Here is a 17,795-nt window from a genome sequence, read left to right on the forward strand (position 1 = left end):
CCGGAAGCAGAAGCGTGACGGGCCGGAAGCAGGCGGTGGAAGGACCGCGCTCTCCTCTGGCCCGCGCCAGGCGTTCCGGCCCGTCGCTCCTCGCCGCTCCTCTCCCCGCCTTCCGCCATGTCGCGGCGGCGGCACAGCGATGACAGCGACGGTAAGCGCCGCGGCAGCCCTCCTGCCGGCCGCCCCCCCGCACCCACCGAGGTGGCGGGGGCGGTGCAGGCCGGGCCGGACCGTACCGTCCTGCCGCGGGATGGAGGTTTGGGCGGGCTGGAGGGCGGCCGAGGCGGGGGGGCTCTTTGGCGGTAACGGTGTGCTCGGTGTGTTGGAGCAGGGCAGCCCCACAAGAGGCGGAGGACGTCTGAGCCGTCGGAGATCGAGGAGAGGCTCGAGTCGCTGATCTGCAGGGTGGGAGAGAAGGTAGGCGGGCCGCCTCCCGGACGGGGCCGGGGCGGCGGCTCGAGAAAGTTAAAGTTTTGGGGTTCTCCCTTTTTATGTGTTAGCGGTTCGTCTGTAGTAATCACCCAAAAAGAAAATATTTTTTTTTTGATGAGATAGTTGGAAAGTTATCAGATTTTGCAAAACCACGTGCTAAAACGGGCAAGTCCTTGAACAGTAGTGTTGTATTTTCCAAGCAATGATAAACAGCCAGTGAACAGTTACCAGTTTGTGTCTGCGGATGTTGCTGCTGGTTCCAGATTGCCAAGGACGTGGAGGAGTTAACTTGGGTCTGCCTGTGGCGCAATTTCAAGTCCTGACAGGATATTAGGGTAATAGAAAGGGGAATAAAAGGATAAGGACAAAAATGATAGTACACTGAAAAACAAGTTGCAAAGGTGTTTCGTTTCATTAATCAAGGCTCAGTTGCCTTACCAAGATGTTCCTGAGGCATTGTTAGGCCTTGCATCCCAGGGGAGCACTGGAGGTCCTTACGGGGGAGGTGGGTGATCGGGAGCAGCTCTTCTGAGGAGTAGCTGCTGCTTCTTTCAGGCATGTGAGAGCAGTTCTTTGCTGCTAACAACTGAATCGTTGCTCTGAAAAAGGAGGTGACATAAAAGAATGCTCTCACCCAACTTCCTCATCTTCCACGTGAGAGTCAGGGGCTGGTTCTGTTGCCTGGTTGATGATGAAAGTTTTTTTTTTTTATTTTTTGTTTTAGAGTAATTCATCTTTGGAGAGCAACTTGGAGGGCCTAGCTGGTGTTTTGGAAGCTGATCTGCCAAATTACAAAAGCAAGATACTAAGAATACTATGTACTGTGTATGTATGCAGGAGCTCTGGGAATCTGGGAGGTGCTTTCTTCTCTGTGCATAAGTTTAAGTGTTTAAGGTAGCTTAAATGCCAAGAATGGCTTTAGTTCCTGAGTGCCGTTATAGTGTAGAGTTTGTTCTACTACAAACCAATGAGAGGAATAAGCTTATTGCGTACTAGTTATAATTCAAGGAAAATACCTCTTTACATTACTTTGACTTGAAATGTGTACAAAGGCACAAAGCAGATAGAAGAAGCCTCAGAGCTGCTCTTCAGGAGCAATGAGAACACAGTGATGCTGGGCAATATCCCATTTCCTAATGAAATGCTTCAGAGCACCAAAGCTACTGGCTGCTCACACTTATTTAGTCTTATTATCTGTGCTGTTTTCTCATTCCCTGTTCCTCTTCTCTGGCAACGACATGCTCTTGTCTTCGTAAGCCCATCTGCTAGAGGAGGGGATCTGGGAACGCAAAGGGCTGAAAGCAGGCTCTCCCGTGGCTGGCAGCTATCCTTCCTCTCCCTAGCAAAGTGCAGGAGCAGAAGTGCCCTGTGTCGGGGTCACTGAGTGGTGTCTGAGGGAGGGGTTGTTCAGGGTCTGCAGTAGGTAAGAAGTTTGAAGGAGAGGTGTGGTGAAGAGCGACAGTGTTCCAGCCCTAGCCTGTGCTAAGGTTTTGCAGGTACCTTAAATTTATTTTGTGGCAGTGTTTGTTAATACAAGGCAAATAGTATGTTTTTTTCCTATAGCACTAAGACACTTCTGAAAGTATAGGGTTACCTTACATGCATACAAAAATGGTTGAGGGAAATTAATTCTTTACAGTAGGAGCTAGCCTTCCCTATGCTGTGCTTAAAATCAGTTTGACTTGAGAAACTTGGAATCAATATTAATAGCATAAAATGTGTATGCCTCTTGTGTAATCTTGCTGATGCTGTATAATAAAATTATTTCTAAATTATGAACTTAAAACAACTTCTTACATCCTTGCATAAATTCTATTACTTACATTATTTGGCCAACCTTATGGAATACTCAGCAATTAGATGCAAATAAAAAGCAAATACCTTAAATGTACTTGAAAGTGGCAGCTGCCTTTCTAAATGACTGTAGTTAAAAAAAAAAAAAGATTGTAAAATATTAACCATGGGATAGAACTGTAAGATCACGCTTTTTCTTATTTCCTCGTGAGACAAGTTTGACTTACAATAAGCAGATTCTAAGATGATATGGAGTTTCCAATTGGCACATGATGAATAAACAGCTAACACCATGTTTCTTTTTCTGTGTCAGTGCACGTCTGTTACCAGAAAAGCTTACTGTTTACACGACACTAGTCGGGTTGCTGAATGCCAGGAACTACAATTTTGGTGGGGAATTTGTGGAAGCCATGATTCGTCAGCTTAAAGAATGTCTGAAAGTCAATATGTATAATGAAGCTGTGCATTTAGTAAGTGTTTTTGTGTTTGTTTGTTTTACATTTTTCCTCATCTTTTTTTTTCTCTTCCTTCTTTTACCTTTTTGTTCCAGAAGAGCTGTGCCTTTCAGTGTGTATTGCAGTCTCTACTGGCATCAATGTGCAGTGCTCTGTAGATATACCAAGAGGAAATATGTGTTATGTGAGAAGTATTTCCTTCCTCAGGGGAGAGAAATCATACTACAGTTGCAAAATTGACCTCCAACTGCAGATTTTCCCAGTGGCAAATTAATTTGCAGTAAACAGAGGTGCTCCCCCACTACCTGTTCTACAGTAAAATGTAAAAGATAGATGAAAGTCATGCACATTTGTTGTGTTCAGAGGTGTATGATCTTCTTGTGGCTCTCATGGGGAAAAAAAACTGAAAAGAAAATGAACAGTCTGGTTCTTAAAAGCTATTTTTGGTGGCTGTTACCAGGCCTGTGTTTTCATTCTGCTAATGAGGGATGATGATCAAGCAGGCAGTTTCAAGTGCTGTCTGTCTTTGAAACCATTTGCTCAGCTCTTGCTGCTTACAGGTTTTGTCTGCAAAAAGATATTAGGACTTCAATGGTGTCTGATTTAGAAGTCCAGTGCCAGCTCCCTAGCTGCTTTTGAAGCCCATTGGTGCAAACTAAGATTCTAGTATTTCAGTGTATTTTGTCAAGAGGCTACTGTTCAATTGTGGGACACTTTTGCTAGTAAAAGCCTTGTTAGGAATGTGCTGTCCCTTGGCTTCAGGTTCACCACCTCTGGTCACCCTCGTGTACAAATGACTTGTGAGAGTAACAACTAAGGGAATGGCAGTGGAAATCTTTCCTTAGCTTTGTCAAAGACTTGTCAAAGACTGTTCAGAGCAATGAATATCTGGAAAGTAAGAGTTTGGTACTTTTCTCTGTTGCAGTTGCTCTTTGAGTACTGAACTGTCTGCTTAGCCCAAATTGCTTTCCCAAGACTTCTTCCCAACGATCTGCCTTCAGATCAAAATACCTATGTTGTTTTTTTGGACTGCTTTTTGTGAACGTGCCCTTAAGAAAAAATGAGACTTTAAGAAAAAACATGCAAGATTTTAATTTCTAGAATTTCAGCCTTTGTTGTCTGTTAAGATAGTGGTGATACTGGGAGAGCTTAAGTCCTACTAGGGCATTGTTTAAGTTTGAAGGCAGGATACAAATCAAAAGAGAGGGGAGAGAAAAAAAAAAAAGGGGGGGGGGGGGGGAACTGCTCTGCCCCAGATGTTTTCTACTTATATTCCCATTTTTGTCAATCAGGAATTCTTACCTGAGTGCAGCCAAATCAAGGATATAGTCCTGCTGTGGAGATTTTTTCTTCCCCAGCAAATAAGGCCATTTGATTCCCAGCACGCGATCAGTCTGTCACTTTTCTGAAATGTGAAGATGCCAGCAGTTTTTACGTAGGCTCTCTCTGTGTAACTATCTGTATTTATGAATAAATAATTACAGAAAATAATTGTGTATGGTGGCATACAGATTCAGCACTGCTGTTTCTTGATGCACATCTGGACTCATGAAGCACTGGTTCAATCCATCTTCAGCTTTTTAGAAGTTGTTTTCCTTCCACTTCTGTAATTTTCGTGATCTGATACCATTTAGAGTAGGTAGAAGCACAAGGGTTTTTCCTGTCGTAGCAGTTTGCACGTATTTGAATGCATACTGGCATTCGCACCCTTCCTTAATTGGAAATATTATCCTTGCAACGTTACTGCAGGGAAGCAGACTACAGACATTATAATGAACGATACATTAGGCAGCACTTATGGTACTTGTTTTCCAGGGTTGAAAGATGCATCTGTACAGTGTGCAGTATTTCTGCCTTCGTAGTACTGAATATTGTACGTTTATTGATGGTTTGTTTTAGTCATTTAAGTAATGTTTATTTGTTCCTATGCAGTCAGTTTAAAAAGCATTCATTTAAGACATTTTTTTTGTCATTTTTAGGTTCGTTTTCTGTCTGATCTTGTGAATTGTCATGTAATAGCTGCGCCTTCGATGGTAGCTATGTTTGAGAACTTTGTGAGTGTGACACAGGAGGAAGACGTACCCCAAGTAAGCAAAAGATCTGTAGGCTCCTTTAGTGCTGTTTTCACTATTTTTCTGTGCCATTGCTTCTGTGCTTATGCTTAGAACAGGGAAGTTTTAGAGATAGCAAACTAAATGGACTGTCACGTGCAGTTTCCTTAGCGTAAAAGGAGCCTGTGGCAATTAGAAAATACATGCATGCAGTAAGAAAGTGTGGTCCTTTATAGTGAGGTAGCTGAAGTGAATTCATTTTACTTTACTTTGGCAAATGCATAGTGCCCGGCTTGCTCTGCTATATCAATATTCTGCAGAAAGTCTGTGAAAATGATACCATATTTTAAGTCTGCTCGCCACGGTTCAAGTTAAAAATGATGCATTTCAAGCAAGAATGTATTTTTTCATGGCTTGCCAATCCAGTCTTTAACTGCTGGTCCTTACATCCTCCCAAAATAATAGCTTTGCTGGTGTTTTAATTTCAGTTAAAATGGGGTGTGTATACAAAAATCTTTTGGAGCTTACTTGTATATGTAGATTTCAGTATGTCTCTTTCCCATAGGTACGATGTGACTGGTATATGTTTGCATTTCTGTCATCTTTGCCTTGGGTTGGAAAGGAGTTATATGAGAAAAAGGATGCTGAAATGGATCGTCTCTTGTCTCAGACGGAAAGCTATTTGAAGTAAGTTGTAACGGGTTAAAAATACTCTTATCAGTATCTATTCAAGTATGGATTAATAGCTTTGATTATTGCTCACTTAAAACTATTCTGAAGTCTTAGGTCCGAACCATTCTGTGGGGGGGGAAAAAAAGCCCTGAAAATAGAACAGATTTTTGAATTTGAAAAGTTATATTGTCTTGTCTAGTTCTAGGGTATGTTGAAGGTCTTGTCTGCTTATGCACGAGCAGCTGCAGGTGTAAGCATGCTGTGAATACTGAGATGTTGTTGCGTTCGTGTTCTGCAGTGTGACTGCTTTCTGTCTAGGTGCTTCAAGTTAACATTGTTGTCAATATAAGATAACAGAGATTTTAAGTAATCACAGACCTGGTTTTTATATACTGTAGACTTCATCAGCTGAAGAGATCAAATAATAGTACATTTGCAGTAAGAAAAAAATTGCTCCCCTAAATTAGTCTTTTAAAGGTCAGGTTTTCTTTCCTGTGTAAACAGACAACGCCAGAAGATTCATGTACCCATGCTACAGGTTTGGACTGCTGATAAGCCACATCCACAAGAAGAGGTGAGTGCTCTTTACATTGTATTCTTACATAAAGTTTGAAAAGCAGTTTTTTACTAAGGTGTTCTTTTATCATGAAATTAAAAGGCACCTCTAGAAGTATTAATGCTTTGAATTGTGTCCTGTTTGCCATTAATTCTAACAAGTTCTACGTGAGGAATTGTCTTCTAAGTCTTGGGCCTAAATATATGATTATATAGAGTGAGTAGGAGAGTGTTTTGTTATTTGCTGACAGGCCCCTGAGGAAATGTTACGAAGTGAGGAAAGATTGTGAATTGTAGTGTTTGTTTTGGAATTGCAGGTACAAGGCTTCATGTTAAAAGGAACATTGTGAGAAGCAGAATGTAATTCCTTGCTTATCCCTTAATGTTTTCCCTCTGCAAGAAAGAAACCTTTGTAGTGGCTTTCCTTTCTCAGCTCTAGGAAGTGCTAAACAAGTATGTAGAAACTGTATGCAGCAGTTATCGTGCCATCTTTCACAATTAAGCCAAAAATACTGGAGGGGAGAGGTGGCATCTGGCTAGTTGAGGATGGAATTTGCCTTTTCGGGTATTCCTGGGGTTTTTTCTTTCCCCTAAGTTTGAGGATGAACTTAGTTGGAAAGTAAGATCTAAATTGATCTTCTGGGAAGTTTGGAACATGGCCCTCTTACATTTTATTCACTGTTCTGATTAAATCACAGTCTTAACAATTGTCTCATTAATCACAATTTAGAGAGATTGTCTGATTATGATTGATTTGTCAATGTGAATATTCTGCCTGCCCAATATTTGAATTTCCTTATTTAGTTCAATAGAGGTGAGATTAGTGGAGTGCGTTTGAGACCATGTGTTACCGAGAGTACTGCAAACATAACTGTTCACTAGTTATTACTAGTGTTATTACTAGTTTTGTTCCCATTTTGTAGTGTGATAATTTCAGTAAATGCAAAGCACTTCTGTGTAAAGACATTTCTTGCACCAGTTATAACTTGAAACTTGTGTTCAGTAAGACCACAGGCCTACAGAGTTCTTGGACTGCTTTTAGCAAGAGAGTAATTAAACAAAGCAAGACTATTGTCAGTGGCACAGGTGTCTGTGCCATCTCTGGGAGAATGCTAGGACTCACAATTGTGTTGAAAACCATGGCAAAGGTATTTAATATTTGATAGTATTGTATTTGTCTTGAATATGCAGTAGCTGGTAGTTTTGCTTGCTCTGGGAACAGCATGGCAGTCCTACAGAATGTCTTTCCAATTTTGATGTTGATATTATGTCTGTTTTCATACCACCAATGAGCAGTGACTGAAGTAATGTTCACTGCTGTAGTTTCACTGGCAGATTCAAAGAATGGCCATCATGCTTAGACTCCTGGGCTGCCTGTTGGTGTTTAAAACCTGCCAGCGATTACATTTTACTGACACAATGTTGTGTGGAATTAGGAGCAGCTCTGGGGTTTAGAATTCTTAAATTATTTCTTGGTTTACTGAATCGGCAGTTTAAGAAACTTTTTTCTGAATGGAATATGAAATTTAAGAAATATATTTCTGATAGTTCAGGGAGCTGCCAGCTTTGTAACGAGATTCAGCGCATCTGATGTTTCTCACCTTTTTCCTTCAGTATTTAGACTGCCTTTGGTCTCAGATTCAGAAGTTGAAAAAAGACCGTTGGCAAGAAAGACACATTCTGAGGCCCTACTTGGCTTTTGACAGCATTCTTTGTGAAGCGCTGCAACACAATCTGCCTCCGTTCACTCCTCCACCTCACACCGAAGATTCAGTGTACCCGATGCCAAGGGTTATTTTTAGGATGTTTGACTACACAGATGACCCTGAGGTATGTGATTGCTGTGGGGGATGGTGAGCAGATTTCACCGTTAGGTTCCCAGGGCAATATTGGTCAAAATGTGATGTCCCCTCTCCCAGGATAGTGGTTTGAAGGCCAGCAGCAGTTCTGCTTTGGTACTTCTGCAGAAATTAATTAAGTGACCAAGTTGCTGTACAAAGCAAATTTGTGAGGAGCAGAATGTAGGGAGTGAGATGTTGTGATGCTTTCGTTTAGAATGGCAATGTTGATTGAATTCTCTAATGTCTCTAGTAAAGCTATATTCACAGAGTTAGACTTTCCTTCCATAAAGTTGGTGACTTGAATATTTTTCCAGGCTAGTTTTTTTTTTGTAATGTTTAAAGACTGTCGTTTATTCATATGTTAAAATTTGTTGATGCATATTGTGGAACAAAGGAGTGCTTAACTGGAGTGGGTGAAAGATCCATCTGTCTCAACAGTCTGCCTCCATCATTGGTCAACAGCAGATATATAGACAAAAGTGTATAGGAATAGGAAAAGAATATATACTGCTTTCCCCAGGTGCTTTTATACCTCCCGTTGCTTTGACTCTGTTGCCTTTTACCTTCATTTATTGGCCCCCTGGTTTTCGCAGTGAACAAGACCGTGACTGTGTATTCTTTCCAATGTATCCTGCCCATTCCTGGCTTTATTTCTTTATTATATTCCAGCTCAACTGTGATTTTTTTTCCAGGCTGCGTGGTGATAGCCTGCCTGATGGCTCCACAGAGCAAAGGAAAAAGTGGATGCTCCATGAAGTTACAATCATGTTCTCTAATTTTGTTCCCATTTCTTTTTTTAATGAGTCCTAGTATTCGTTTTGTTTTAAACATCAATCTGAGGTCTGTGTGGTCACACCAGCTTCTCGGTCCTGAAAGATACAGGGCAGCTGAGACCTCACTGTGTTTATGTGGAAGTTGGACTATTTTTTCCACCTGTAAATATATGTGTGATAGCTTGCTACGTGTAGTACCACTTCATTAGCAGTGATCTTTCATGAGTCTTAATTCTTTCTTACCAGGGCCCTGTTATGCCTGGCAGCCACTCTGTTGAACGATTTGTAATAGAAGAGAACCTTCACTGCATCATCAAATCCCACTGGAAAGAGAGAAAGACTTGGTAGGAAGAGCTTAGCATTATGGGGCCCTGGCACTTTTTATATGCTACCGTGGCTTCAGTGCCATCAGGAACATGCAGAGCCCTGCACTGGTTAGACAAGAGCTCAAGATTAAACTTTTTCTAAAGCATTTGATGAAACTTGATTTAGTACATTTAACTATGTTAAAACTGTTGCCTGGAATACTGTGGGTCTGTAATATCCGGGTAATGGAGTCTATATGATGCAGGGGGACAGTGGCTCCTTGGGAAGGGAATTCCTTGATAATACAGGATGCACTGCAAAAAAAATACGCAGATGCACCTTATTCTTCGTGAGAGCACTGAGGAGAGTGTGGTTGTGTTATGCTTCGTGGAGCTTTGAAGCAGCTGATTTGCTGGGACACAGTGAGCCTTGAGCTGGTTCATCTGCAGCTGACTGCGCACTGGCGTTTATGAAATTCTGCTTTCTGCTTCTCCTTGTTGCATCCTTCTCTTTGGGATTACATGGAAGAGATAATTGAGCTCACTCTGGGGAGTCATTGCAGGGCCAGCAGATTTCATTAGTTTGAATTCAGCTGTGCCAGGAAGCAGTCAGGGCACTTTTCTTTGTGTCTGCCTGAGCAATATCTGATGTGGGTAATTGATAACCGAGATGGTTTGCCACAGGTAATTGGCAGTGTCATGCTTCGAAATGAAAACCACTCAACTTTGTATAGTATGCAAAAAATGGGCCGAAACAATGTTTTTGGTGATGGCATGTGATAAAGTTTTTTGGTTGCAGCTGTTTGATTCAGCAGAAACTAGAAATTCAGAGTTGTTGCAGTTACTGGGATGGCCTTTGTTAATTCTCAGAGGAAAGTAAAAGCCTAGAGGGAGATACAAGATTTGCCAGAGAGGTAGAAATAAAATCAAGGAAGTAGCAGTTGTTTGCTTTGTAATAATGATAGGTGATAATGAGCTGATTAAAAGATGAAGCATTTGAAGCTTGAGAGCTGCTTATGTAACCCATCAGCTTAACTGTACTTTCAAGTCATTCTGAACATCTGTTGTTTGGGGTTTTTTGTCCTTTTCATATATGCATGCCAGAATTACAGATCACCACGAGTATTTATGCAAAACTATTTTGCGTAGCAGCATAGTGTTCAAGTGATATAACTACATGGAGATAAAATACATCATTACAAATCATAGTTCAGGCAATGCTGGTGTGTTCTTGTGCTGTTTCTGTTTTAAGTGTTCTATGGTTTGATGGACAGACTTTGGAAAGATTGTTGATTTGTTTGTGCTGGCTTTTGTGTGAACTCTTGACCAGAATTAAGAATTTTCTCTAACTTTGTTACTTGATCTTTACATCACATTTGCTGCGTTGTGTTCTGAACGAAATGTATCTGTGGTTTTGCAGTGCTGCACAGCTGTTGAGCTATCCAGGAAATAACAAGATCCCCTTGAACTACCACATAGTAGAGGTATGGATTTTATAGATAACCTCTTTTGTAGCCCCGTTATTTCACGAGTAACACATCCCAGTTAGTTTCATTAAATTACAGTTCGATTTGGGAGTCAACCAGAACCTTGCTGAATTCAACCACTGTCTTTTACATGAGCAGGTTATATACAGTTGAGTGTTAGTTTTATGCTTTTTGTTGTCATTTTAACTTGGTGCATGGGAGCTTTGGTCAAGTACTAAAATTTCTTAGTGCAGTAGTAATCCAGGTTGTGGCATTTCTCAAGCTTTTAAAGTTTTACATGTGATGCTTCTTATGTATCATGCAGTCTAAGAGATGGCTACATTTGAGTCACTTATATTTTAATTAATTCTTTTAAAAACTAAAAGAGGAAATGGACACAAATTGAAATATAAGAAACTCCATTTAAATGTAAGAAAAATCTCTGAATTCGGAATAGAGGAATCTTAAAATTAACAATGATTTTCTGCCTTAACATCGAAGTATCTTCAGTAACTTCAGGTGCTGTACATGGCTATATGGCTGTGTGCTTTATATGGAGCTGCACATTAATGCCAACAAATAGTAACTGCAATTCCTGATGAAATAAGTTACCTAAAGGCCTTGGAAATTCTTTCATTCAGAAACTTGTCAGATGTGAAAATAGCAAAGGTTTGCATAGATGAAATTACTGGAAAGAAGTGCAACATTGGTGTAGTAATTATTTGACTATTACTGTAATAATTTCATTTTTTTTGCAATTTTGAGTTATTTTAGAATATTAACTTCATTACTTGTCTATGCTTACTTTTAATGAAGCTCCAGATTTTTTAAGGCTTAGCATGCTTTTTTCAGGCTTCTGTTCATTCTGCTTACTACTGCTCCATTGTAAGGTCTCTCTTAACAGTCAAGTTGGTGATATGTTGCTTTCAGTAACAGTTTAATCTGTGAAATTTCACTAACTTTTTCAGTAAGTCACAGAACTGTAGAAATAATAGTTAAACAAGTAAAGGAAATTGTTATTTAAGGTTCGGAACATAACAGTTAGGCAGAAATAAATGTAGCCTGAAAGTGATTGTCAGTACCTTCCCAAGTATGCTTACTTCTGAGGTCCTAAGGCTCCACGTTGTAGTTTGTCAGGCCGAGCACAAAGTGCTTACGCTGCTTGGAATCCGTGCAAAACACTGAAACGCGTCGCCTTTCTCTCGGTAGCTTCTTACGGATGCGTATGTGGATATTTCTGGTAGCTGTGAACAGAGAATGTCTGGGCAGTATCACTGCCTTGTTGGACTGCTATACCCTGTTGTGCTCCTACAGCTTTTGGTGCAACTTACACTCGAGAGAGTTCGGACATTCAGATCATCAGTGTCCTGATCTTACTTGTGGCCTCGTTATTTTCACAAAGTATGGTATGCCAGTTTGAAACACTCAGTCTGAATGTTTGATAATGAACATGTGGTGAATATCAGTAATACAGTTTTATGCAGTATCTCAAGCAGATAATGACTGATCCAATTGTTATTTCCTATCTTGAGGAAAGGAGCAGTTTTCTACCTAACACGGTCCCCCCTACCTTTTTGCCATATCTGTCTTAACAGTATCTCCAATTTATACTCTCACAGAAAAGTTCTCCAGCTCCTTAAAGTCTCTTGATGCTTTCAAGTCCTTCCTTAGAATAACAGGTTCTAGTCAATGTGTTTTCATGTGCGGTTTGCGGAGTCTGTAAAGGGATGTTGATTTCTTAGACTAGTAAGAAGATTTTTCTAAAGCTTCCTCATTTAAGCTTCAGTTCTTCCATGTTTATTCAGAAGTTTAAAGCTAAAGAGGAAATTGACCAACCATAATGAATCAAAGTTTCCTGATTCCTTTGATGTAATTTAAATCTAGTTGAGAATGGCACGCAAAATAAACAGAAACTCAGAGATGAATGTTGTACAATGATGATCTTCGTAGCCCTTAAAGATTGACATGCTGTTACTATAGGCAAACTTGAAAATAAAACCACAAATGCTAACTGCAGGATTGTTTTCAGTTTTCTTAGAAGGATCCTCTGCCAAGGGGTACTGAGCATATTCTTCTGTTGTATGAAATGCTGGTTGTAATTTTCAGTTGAAAGTTGTGCCTTTATTTATGTAAGTTTTTGTATAGGAGAAAAGAGGACACTGTGGAAAAGATATAAATGTAATTGTAATGCAAATAGTCTTTCATACTAAATGCTTAGGCTTCATTTAATATATTTAATATCTATATTTATTATTTAATAGCATCAGATTTCTGCTTTTCTCAGATCATGTGGTAGCACTGCAGTAGGTCGTATCATAACTATGCCCATTTCTACAGTTACATGGTGTATTTGTTAGACATAGCAGATGTATAATGCTGGTGTTGTGTTCGTATGAAATAAGGGCAGTTAGAGTGGACTGTATCAGTACAGTGTAGGGTTACCACTACCTTTGTAAGTTCTCTCTCTTTTTCCCAGAACATGCATTTGACAGAATAATATGGGCCTTTTGGGGTATGTAATTGTTTAACATTGATGGCCACTATTGCAAAGCTGAGGGTTGTGCAGGCCATGTTGGACTGTGCTCTGATTTTGTGCCTTCCTCTCCTGCAGGTAATATTTGCAGAATTGTTTCAACTTCCATCTCCACCACACATTGAAGTCATGTATACAACGCTCCTAATTGAACTGTGCAAACTTCAGCCTGGCTCTTTACCACAAGTTGTATCCTTTCTGCACTGCTGGAGAGTATTTATAAAATGCAGTCTTTATTTTGTTTGTTCTGTAGATGATGGGATAGCAATAAATACTGGCAGTATCAATATTTTGCAGCAGCTGCATGAAACTTTGCCTGTAACACTCTCATGAAAGAATAGCACAGCCCACTTAGCACAGGTCTATGTTTGCCAAGTGGGCAATTGTTCAGCTTTCTGGACAATGTTCTAGTACTGTTGGAGCGAGTCCAGAGGAGGGCCATGAAGATGATCAGGGGGCTGGAGCACCTCTCCTATGAAGACATGAGAGAGTTGGGGCTGTTCAGCCTGGAGAAGAGAAGGCACTAGGGAGACCTTCTAGCAGCCTTCCAGTACCTGAAGGGGGCCTACAGGAAAGCGGGAGAGGGACTTTTTACAAGGGCATGAAGTGATAGGACGAGGGGGAATGGTTTTAAACTGAAAGAGGGTAGATTTAGATTAGATATTGGGAAGAAATTCTTTACTGTGAGGGTGGTGAGACACAGGCACAGGTTGCCCAGAGAAGCTGTGGCTGCCCCCTCCCTGGCAGTGTTTAAGGCCAGATTGGATGAGGCTTTGAGCAATGTGGTCTAGAGGAAAGGTGTCCCTGCCTGTGGCAGGGGGGTTGGAACTAGATGATCTTTAAGGTCCCATCCAACTGAACCCATTCTATGATTCTACTTCCTCTGACCTTCCCAAGAAGTGCTGTCTTGGTGAGGAGATAAAATAACAATACTCTTGTTTGTCATTGCAGCCTGTTTAGGTCTAGACAATGTGTGTCATGGTCACAGACACATTAAAGGCTGAGAAGGAAAGGAAGTGATAGACCTGATCTTTTGTTCTAACAGCTGTGTGAGTGCTCCTACTTTTTTTTTTTTAGTAGGAAGTGTAGCAGGTGATTTAAAGGATCTTGCCTGAGTTCCCACTCAGTGCTCCCACTAGGAGCATTCAAAAGGTCAGTAGTCATCTGTCAGCTCAGACAGGGTGGCTAAATGCTGAGGAAGGAGGCATGACTCCCAGCTAATTCTGGCTATTATGTTGCCCCTACTTTGCTGCCATTTTAGATCATGTTAGATCATCGTTTTAGATCAAGCTACAGACTCTGAGAATGGAGGACGGTTAACAGATATCTATCCCCTGGTAATTTCACACCCAAATTTTAATTCTACTTCACGATAACCACTCGTTTGCAAATGACATAATGTCAATGATTAGAGCTAAGTCTATTTCTAGAATTGGGCGGATGTCCATGCAGAAAGATTTTAGTGTTAACAGGGACACTGTAAGAAGGATAAAGCCCTTGTTGGGTAAAGTCAGCGTAGACATACTTTCTCAAGCCTTCAGTGATGATGAAAGATTGTTTGTGGATAAGCATCAACAGCAGCCCGTGAAGCTAGACTGGTGAGATTACAGAAATACTCCATAAGGAGGTTGATGTCTGTTCACATGAGTGCACTTCTGCTTGTCGCATGATGCGAATTCTGGCGTTCTACGCAAGAAGACAATAGTCTCATTGCAATAATGGAATAAAAACAGACTAAGATTAGACGGTTGAACTCACTATATGCTTCATTTTTTCCACTGGATTTACTGTGATTTACCTGATTTTGGAGTAGACCCAGGGAGCTTTCAGTACAAAAAGTTGATGACATTCTGCTCAAAAACTGAAAGGAGTAACATCTGACTTATCTAGTGCTTTTCTGTTAACCTTAATAAGAAACTTTCAGCTTGCACAAGCCACAGAAATGCTCTACATGCGTTTGGATACAATGAATACAACATGTGTGGACAGGTAAAAGTGTTTTGGAGACAATGGAAACTATTCCTCAATATCCAACGTACAGAAGAAATGAAGAGACTATGGAAAGAGTAGTCAGAAATCCTTATTAGAACTTCTTGGTGCTGTTCAAAATGTTTTGTGGGCTCTGTGTTTGAGCAATCTAAAGAGCAGGTGGAGGACTGACTGCTTGTCTCTCCTTCCCAGAAACACTCCCGCAGAGGTCACAAGTCTAGCTGTCTGTACAGGACAGTTAAGATTGGTGACAACTTTTCCATGCTCAAAGCTGTTGATAGTTGCGTAGTGCTCCGTTACCTGGTACTATGCCTGCTCCCTAGTGGTCTGGGAGGTGAGTTGGAAGTGGAGTTAATGGTCTGTGTGCCATCCAGAGGAGGAGAGTGGTGGTGATTTTGCCCTTTGAAGACTGCATTGTGTAGGAGAGCTGTTAATTACTCATCAAAAACGTGAAAGTTGCATATTCACAGTAAGTTTACATTTAAATTGTTAGCATGACAGGCTATTTGTCCATAAAAGCTTCTTTCTGATTCTCCGAACTCAGTCTTTTGTGTCTGTCAACATAAATGCCTGTTTAATGCTGTAATAGCTTTATAGAGTTTAAGCTTCGCTTTGAAAAGTAGAATGCATTTATACGAAAACCTCAACTGAAAGTTTTCCTGCACTTCTGGCATTTAACAGAGCTTTCTTTTTCTTTTAATAAAGATTTATTAACTGGTTTTCTCACCACCTGAGCAACTTCCAGTTCCGCTGGAGCTGGGAAGATTGGTAAGTTTCTCTCTTTTAGATTTCGAACCTGATAACTGTAAAAACTTTAAAATTTTAAACTTACCCAGGAAGTGTCACAGCACAGTGGCCCTGTTAATTGCTTTACTCCAGCTCTTCAGAGATCTTTCTTAATCTGTTCACCACCACTCAGTGGTAGATTATCTTGATAATCTCTTTAGTCATTGTATTGTCCCTAGTGTACTTTGTGATAAACCTCAAGCCAGTAAAAGTGTTCCCTAAACAGGGGAAATAGAAACGTGATTTCTTTATTTTGTCCTGCACCCTCAGTCAGTTGCTAGCAAATTTTCCAAAATGACTCCTCAGCTTACTTTTAATGGTTTGCCCTCACTCTTTGTATCCTCTATTCATTCTGTAATCTTGCTGTCTGTCCTACTGTAAACCTTTCATTATAAACTTTATCCTTGAGACCTTGTGATCTGTTTCCCTCCTGCCAAATCCTAGTGCCCTAGTTTCATCAGAGCTGGCCCTGCCATCCGTTCTTACCATGCCAGATCTTTAATTCACATCTCTAGCAGGAGCTCCCTGGACTCCATCGGTGTCTAACCACACGTTCCCCTGAGCTTTCCATTCCAGGCACCCGTGTAGCAAGAGAGATCAGCTCGGGGTTAAGTCCTCCCTACAGTAACTTCCACAGCCTGCCTATTGTACATGCTTTCCATAGCTGATCTGCCCAAGTGTTCTTGTGGAGAGAGGTGCAGCCCTTCTTGTGATATGTTTTTGTGGCTTTACTTAAGTTTCTTGTGTGGTCCTCATGTGGAGTTAAGTGCTTGCTGGCTCTCCTAGCGTACATCCATGTTGACTGACCAGGCAGCAGCCTTCAAAGAGCTGCTTTTTATTTGCCTGGATGTTCCTTGCAATACTTCTGTTAGTTTCTCTCACAAGCTGCCATTTTTCACAAATCTTGCAAGTGATTGTATTTGAGACTTTTCTTTGTCTGAAATGTGTTTGAAATCAGCCAGAAGTGCAAAAATTCCTGTGAGGGAGGAACAGACTATGAAATCACACAAGGTTCCTTTCCTAAGGAAAGGGAATGCCACCTAACCGTAAGCACATATTATTTTTTGTCTGGTGGGGGAAGGGAAGCTACTTGAAAATGTATCACACAGAGATGAGATTCCAAGAATGCTAATGGCCAATAAGGAAATGGTGATAAACTTAACTCATTGTCTTAAAATTGCCTACACTGTAAAACTAAGTGTCAAGCTCTCCAGTTGTCCTTAGACCATGATCATTTTGTACCTATTAGACAAAGCCAAAAAGAGACTAAAGCACAAATTCTTTTGCTAAAAGCTATTGCATTCTGTCCTTTGATAGGTCAGATTGTCTTACTCAGGACCTTGAAAAGCCCAAACCCAAATTTGTGAGAGAGGTTTTGGAAAAGTGCATGCGGTAAGTAAGATCTTTTGTTCATTGCATTCACAGCACAGTTTGATCTTTGCTTCTGGATACTGTCAGATTCCTTTTAACTTGACTCTTGTCTTAAGCACGTCTGTTCTTAACAATTCAGTTTCAGTTAAGAGACGAGTCTGTTGTTTGTATGATTTTAATCTGGTTTACCTGTTGTAGGACACTTAGGACACTACTAAGAGAGAGGGAGAAACAGGTGGAGCAGATGGTAGTGAGCTGTCTGTCCCAGGTATGCACACCTGTGTTTACAAAAAGACATGCTTCACCATAGGCATGGGAAAATACAGAGTTTAGGCAATATTCCTGGAAAGTATTCAGCATTCACGGAAATGGAGGGAACTGGTCAATAGTTATACTAAAAACTGAGAATCTAATCTTTATTCTAGGTGCCTCTGATGTTTGTTGACCTTAAAACAAACAACCAACCCTCCAAACAAACAAGCAAAAGCCCCAAACCCAAGAGTACACAATCAGGGCTGGACTTACAAGTGTTGAGATAGAGGGATATACGAGGAGAAACAGCAAAATGTTCAAAAAGCCTATGTTATTCAGCATTGTACATGAAAACATTCAGCCGTTTTTGGGTGAATTCAGTATAGGAAGTGTGAAAGTATTGTGCTGCAAAACAAATGCAATTTTTCTATGGCACTCTTCATTTCACTGAAATCTCTGCTAGCAAAATTTAAGCCTTTGTGGGAGTGAAATGAGCTGGAAAGTAAAATGAAGACATCCA

General features: G+C 40.6%; 1 protein-coding gene across 2 annotated transcripts in view; it reads left to right on the forward strand.

Moving 5' to 3' along the window:
• Window positions 1-26: 26 nt before the first annotated feature.
• Window positions 27-17,795, forward strand: part of NCBP1 (nuclear cap binding protein subunit 1) — a 30,807-nt gene continuing 13,038 nt past the window's right edge. For both annotated transcript variants that reach the window (XM_068422471.1, XM_068422472.1), the window contains exons 1-14: window positions 27-151; window positions 332-417; window positions 1,157-1,257; window positions 2,540-2,696; window positions 4,661-4,768; window positions 5,298-5,419; window positions 5,909-5,978; window positions 7,574-7,789; window positions 8,820-8,917; window positions 10,299-10,362; window positions 12,956-13,066; window positions 14,802-14,866; window positions 15,572-15,634; window positions 16,970-17,044. In XM_068422471.1, the coding sequence (XP_068278572.1) occupies window positions 118-151; window positions 332-417; window positions 1,157-1,257; window positions 2,540-2,696; window positions 4,661-4,768; window positions 5,298-5,419; window positions 5,909-5,978; window positions 7,574-7,789; window positions 8,820-8,917; window positions 10,299-10,362; window positions 12,956-13,066; window positions 14,802-14,866; window positions 15,572-15,634; window positions 16,970-17,044 (1,370 nt within the window). In that variant the 5' untranslated portion in view covers window positions 27-117. The remainder of the gene's footprint in view (window positions 152-331; window positions 418-1,156; window positions 1,258-2,539; window positions 2,697-4,660; window positions 4,769-5,297; window positions 5,420-5,908; window positions 5,979-7,573; window positions 7,790-8,819; window positions 8,918-10,298; window positions 10,363-12,955; window positions 13,067-14,801; window positions 14,867-15,571; window positions 15,635-16,969; window positions 17,045-17,795) is intronic.

The sequence above is a fragment of the Nyctibius grandis genome, chromosome Z, assembly GCF_013368605.1.
Source record: "Nyctibius grandis isolate bNycGra1 chromosome Z, bNycGra1.pri, whole genome shotgun sequence".
Taxonomy (NCBI): Eukaryota; Metazoa; Chordata; class Aves; order Nyctibiiformes; family Nyctibiidae; genus Nyctibius; species Nyctibius grandis.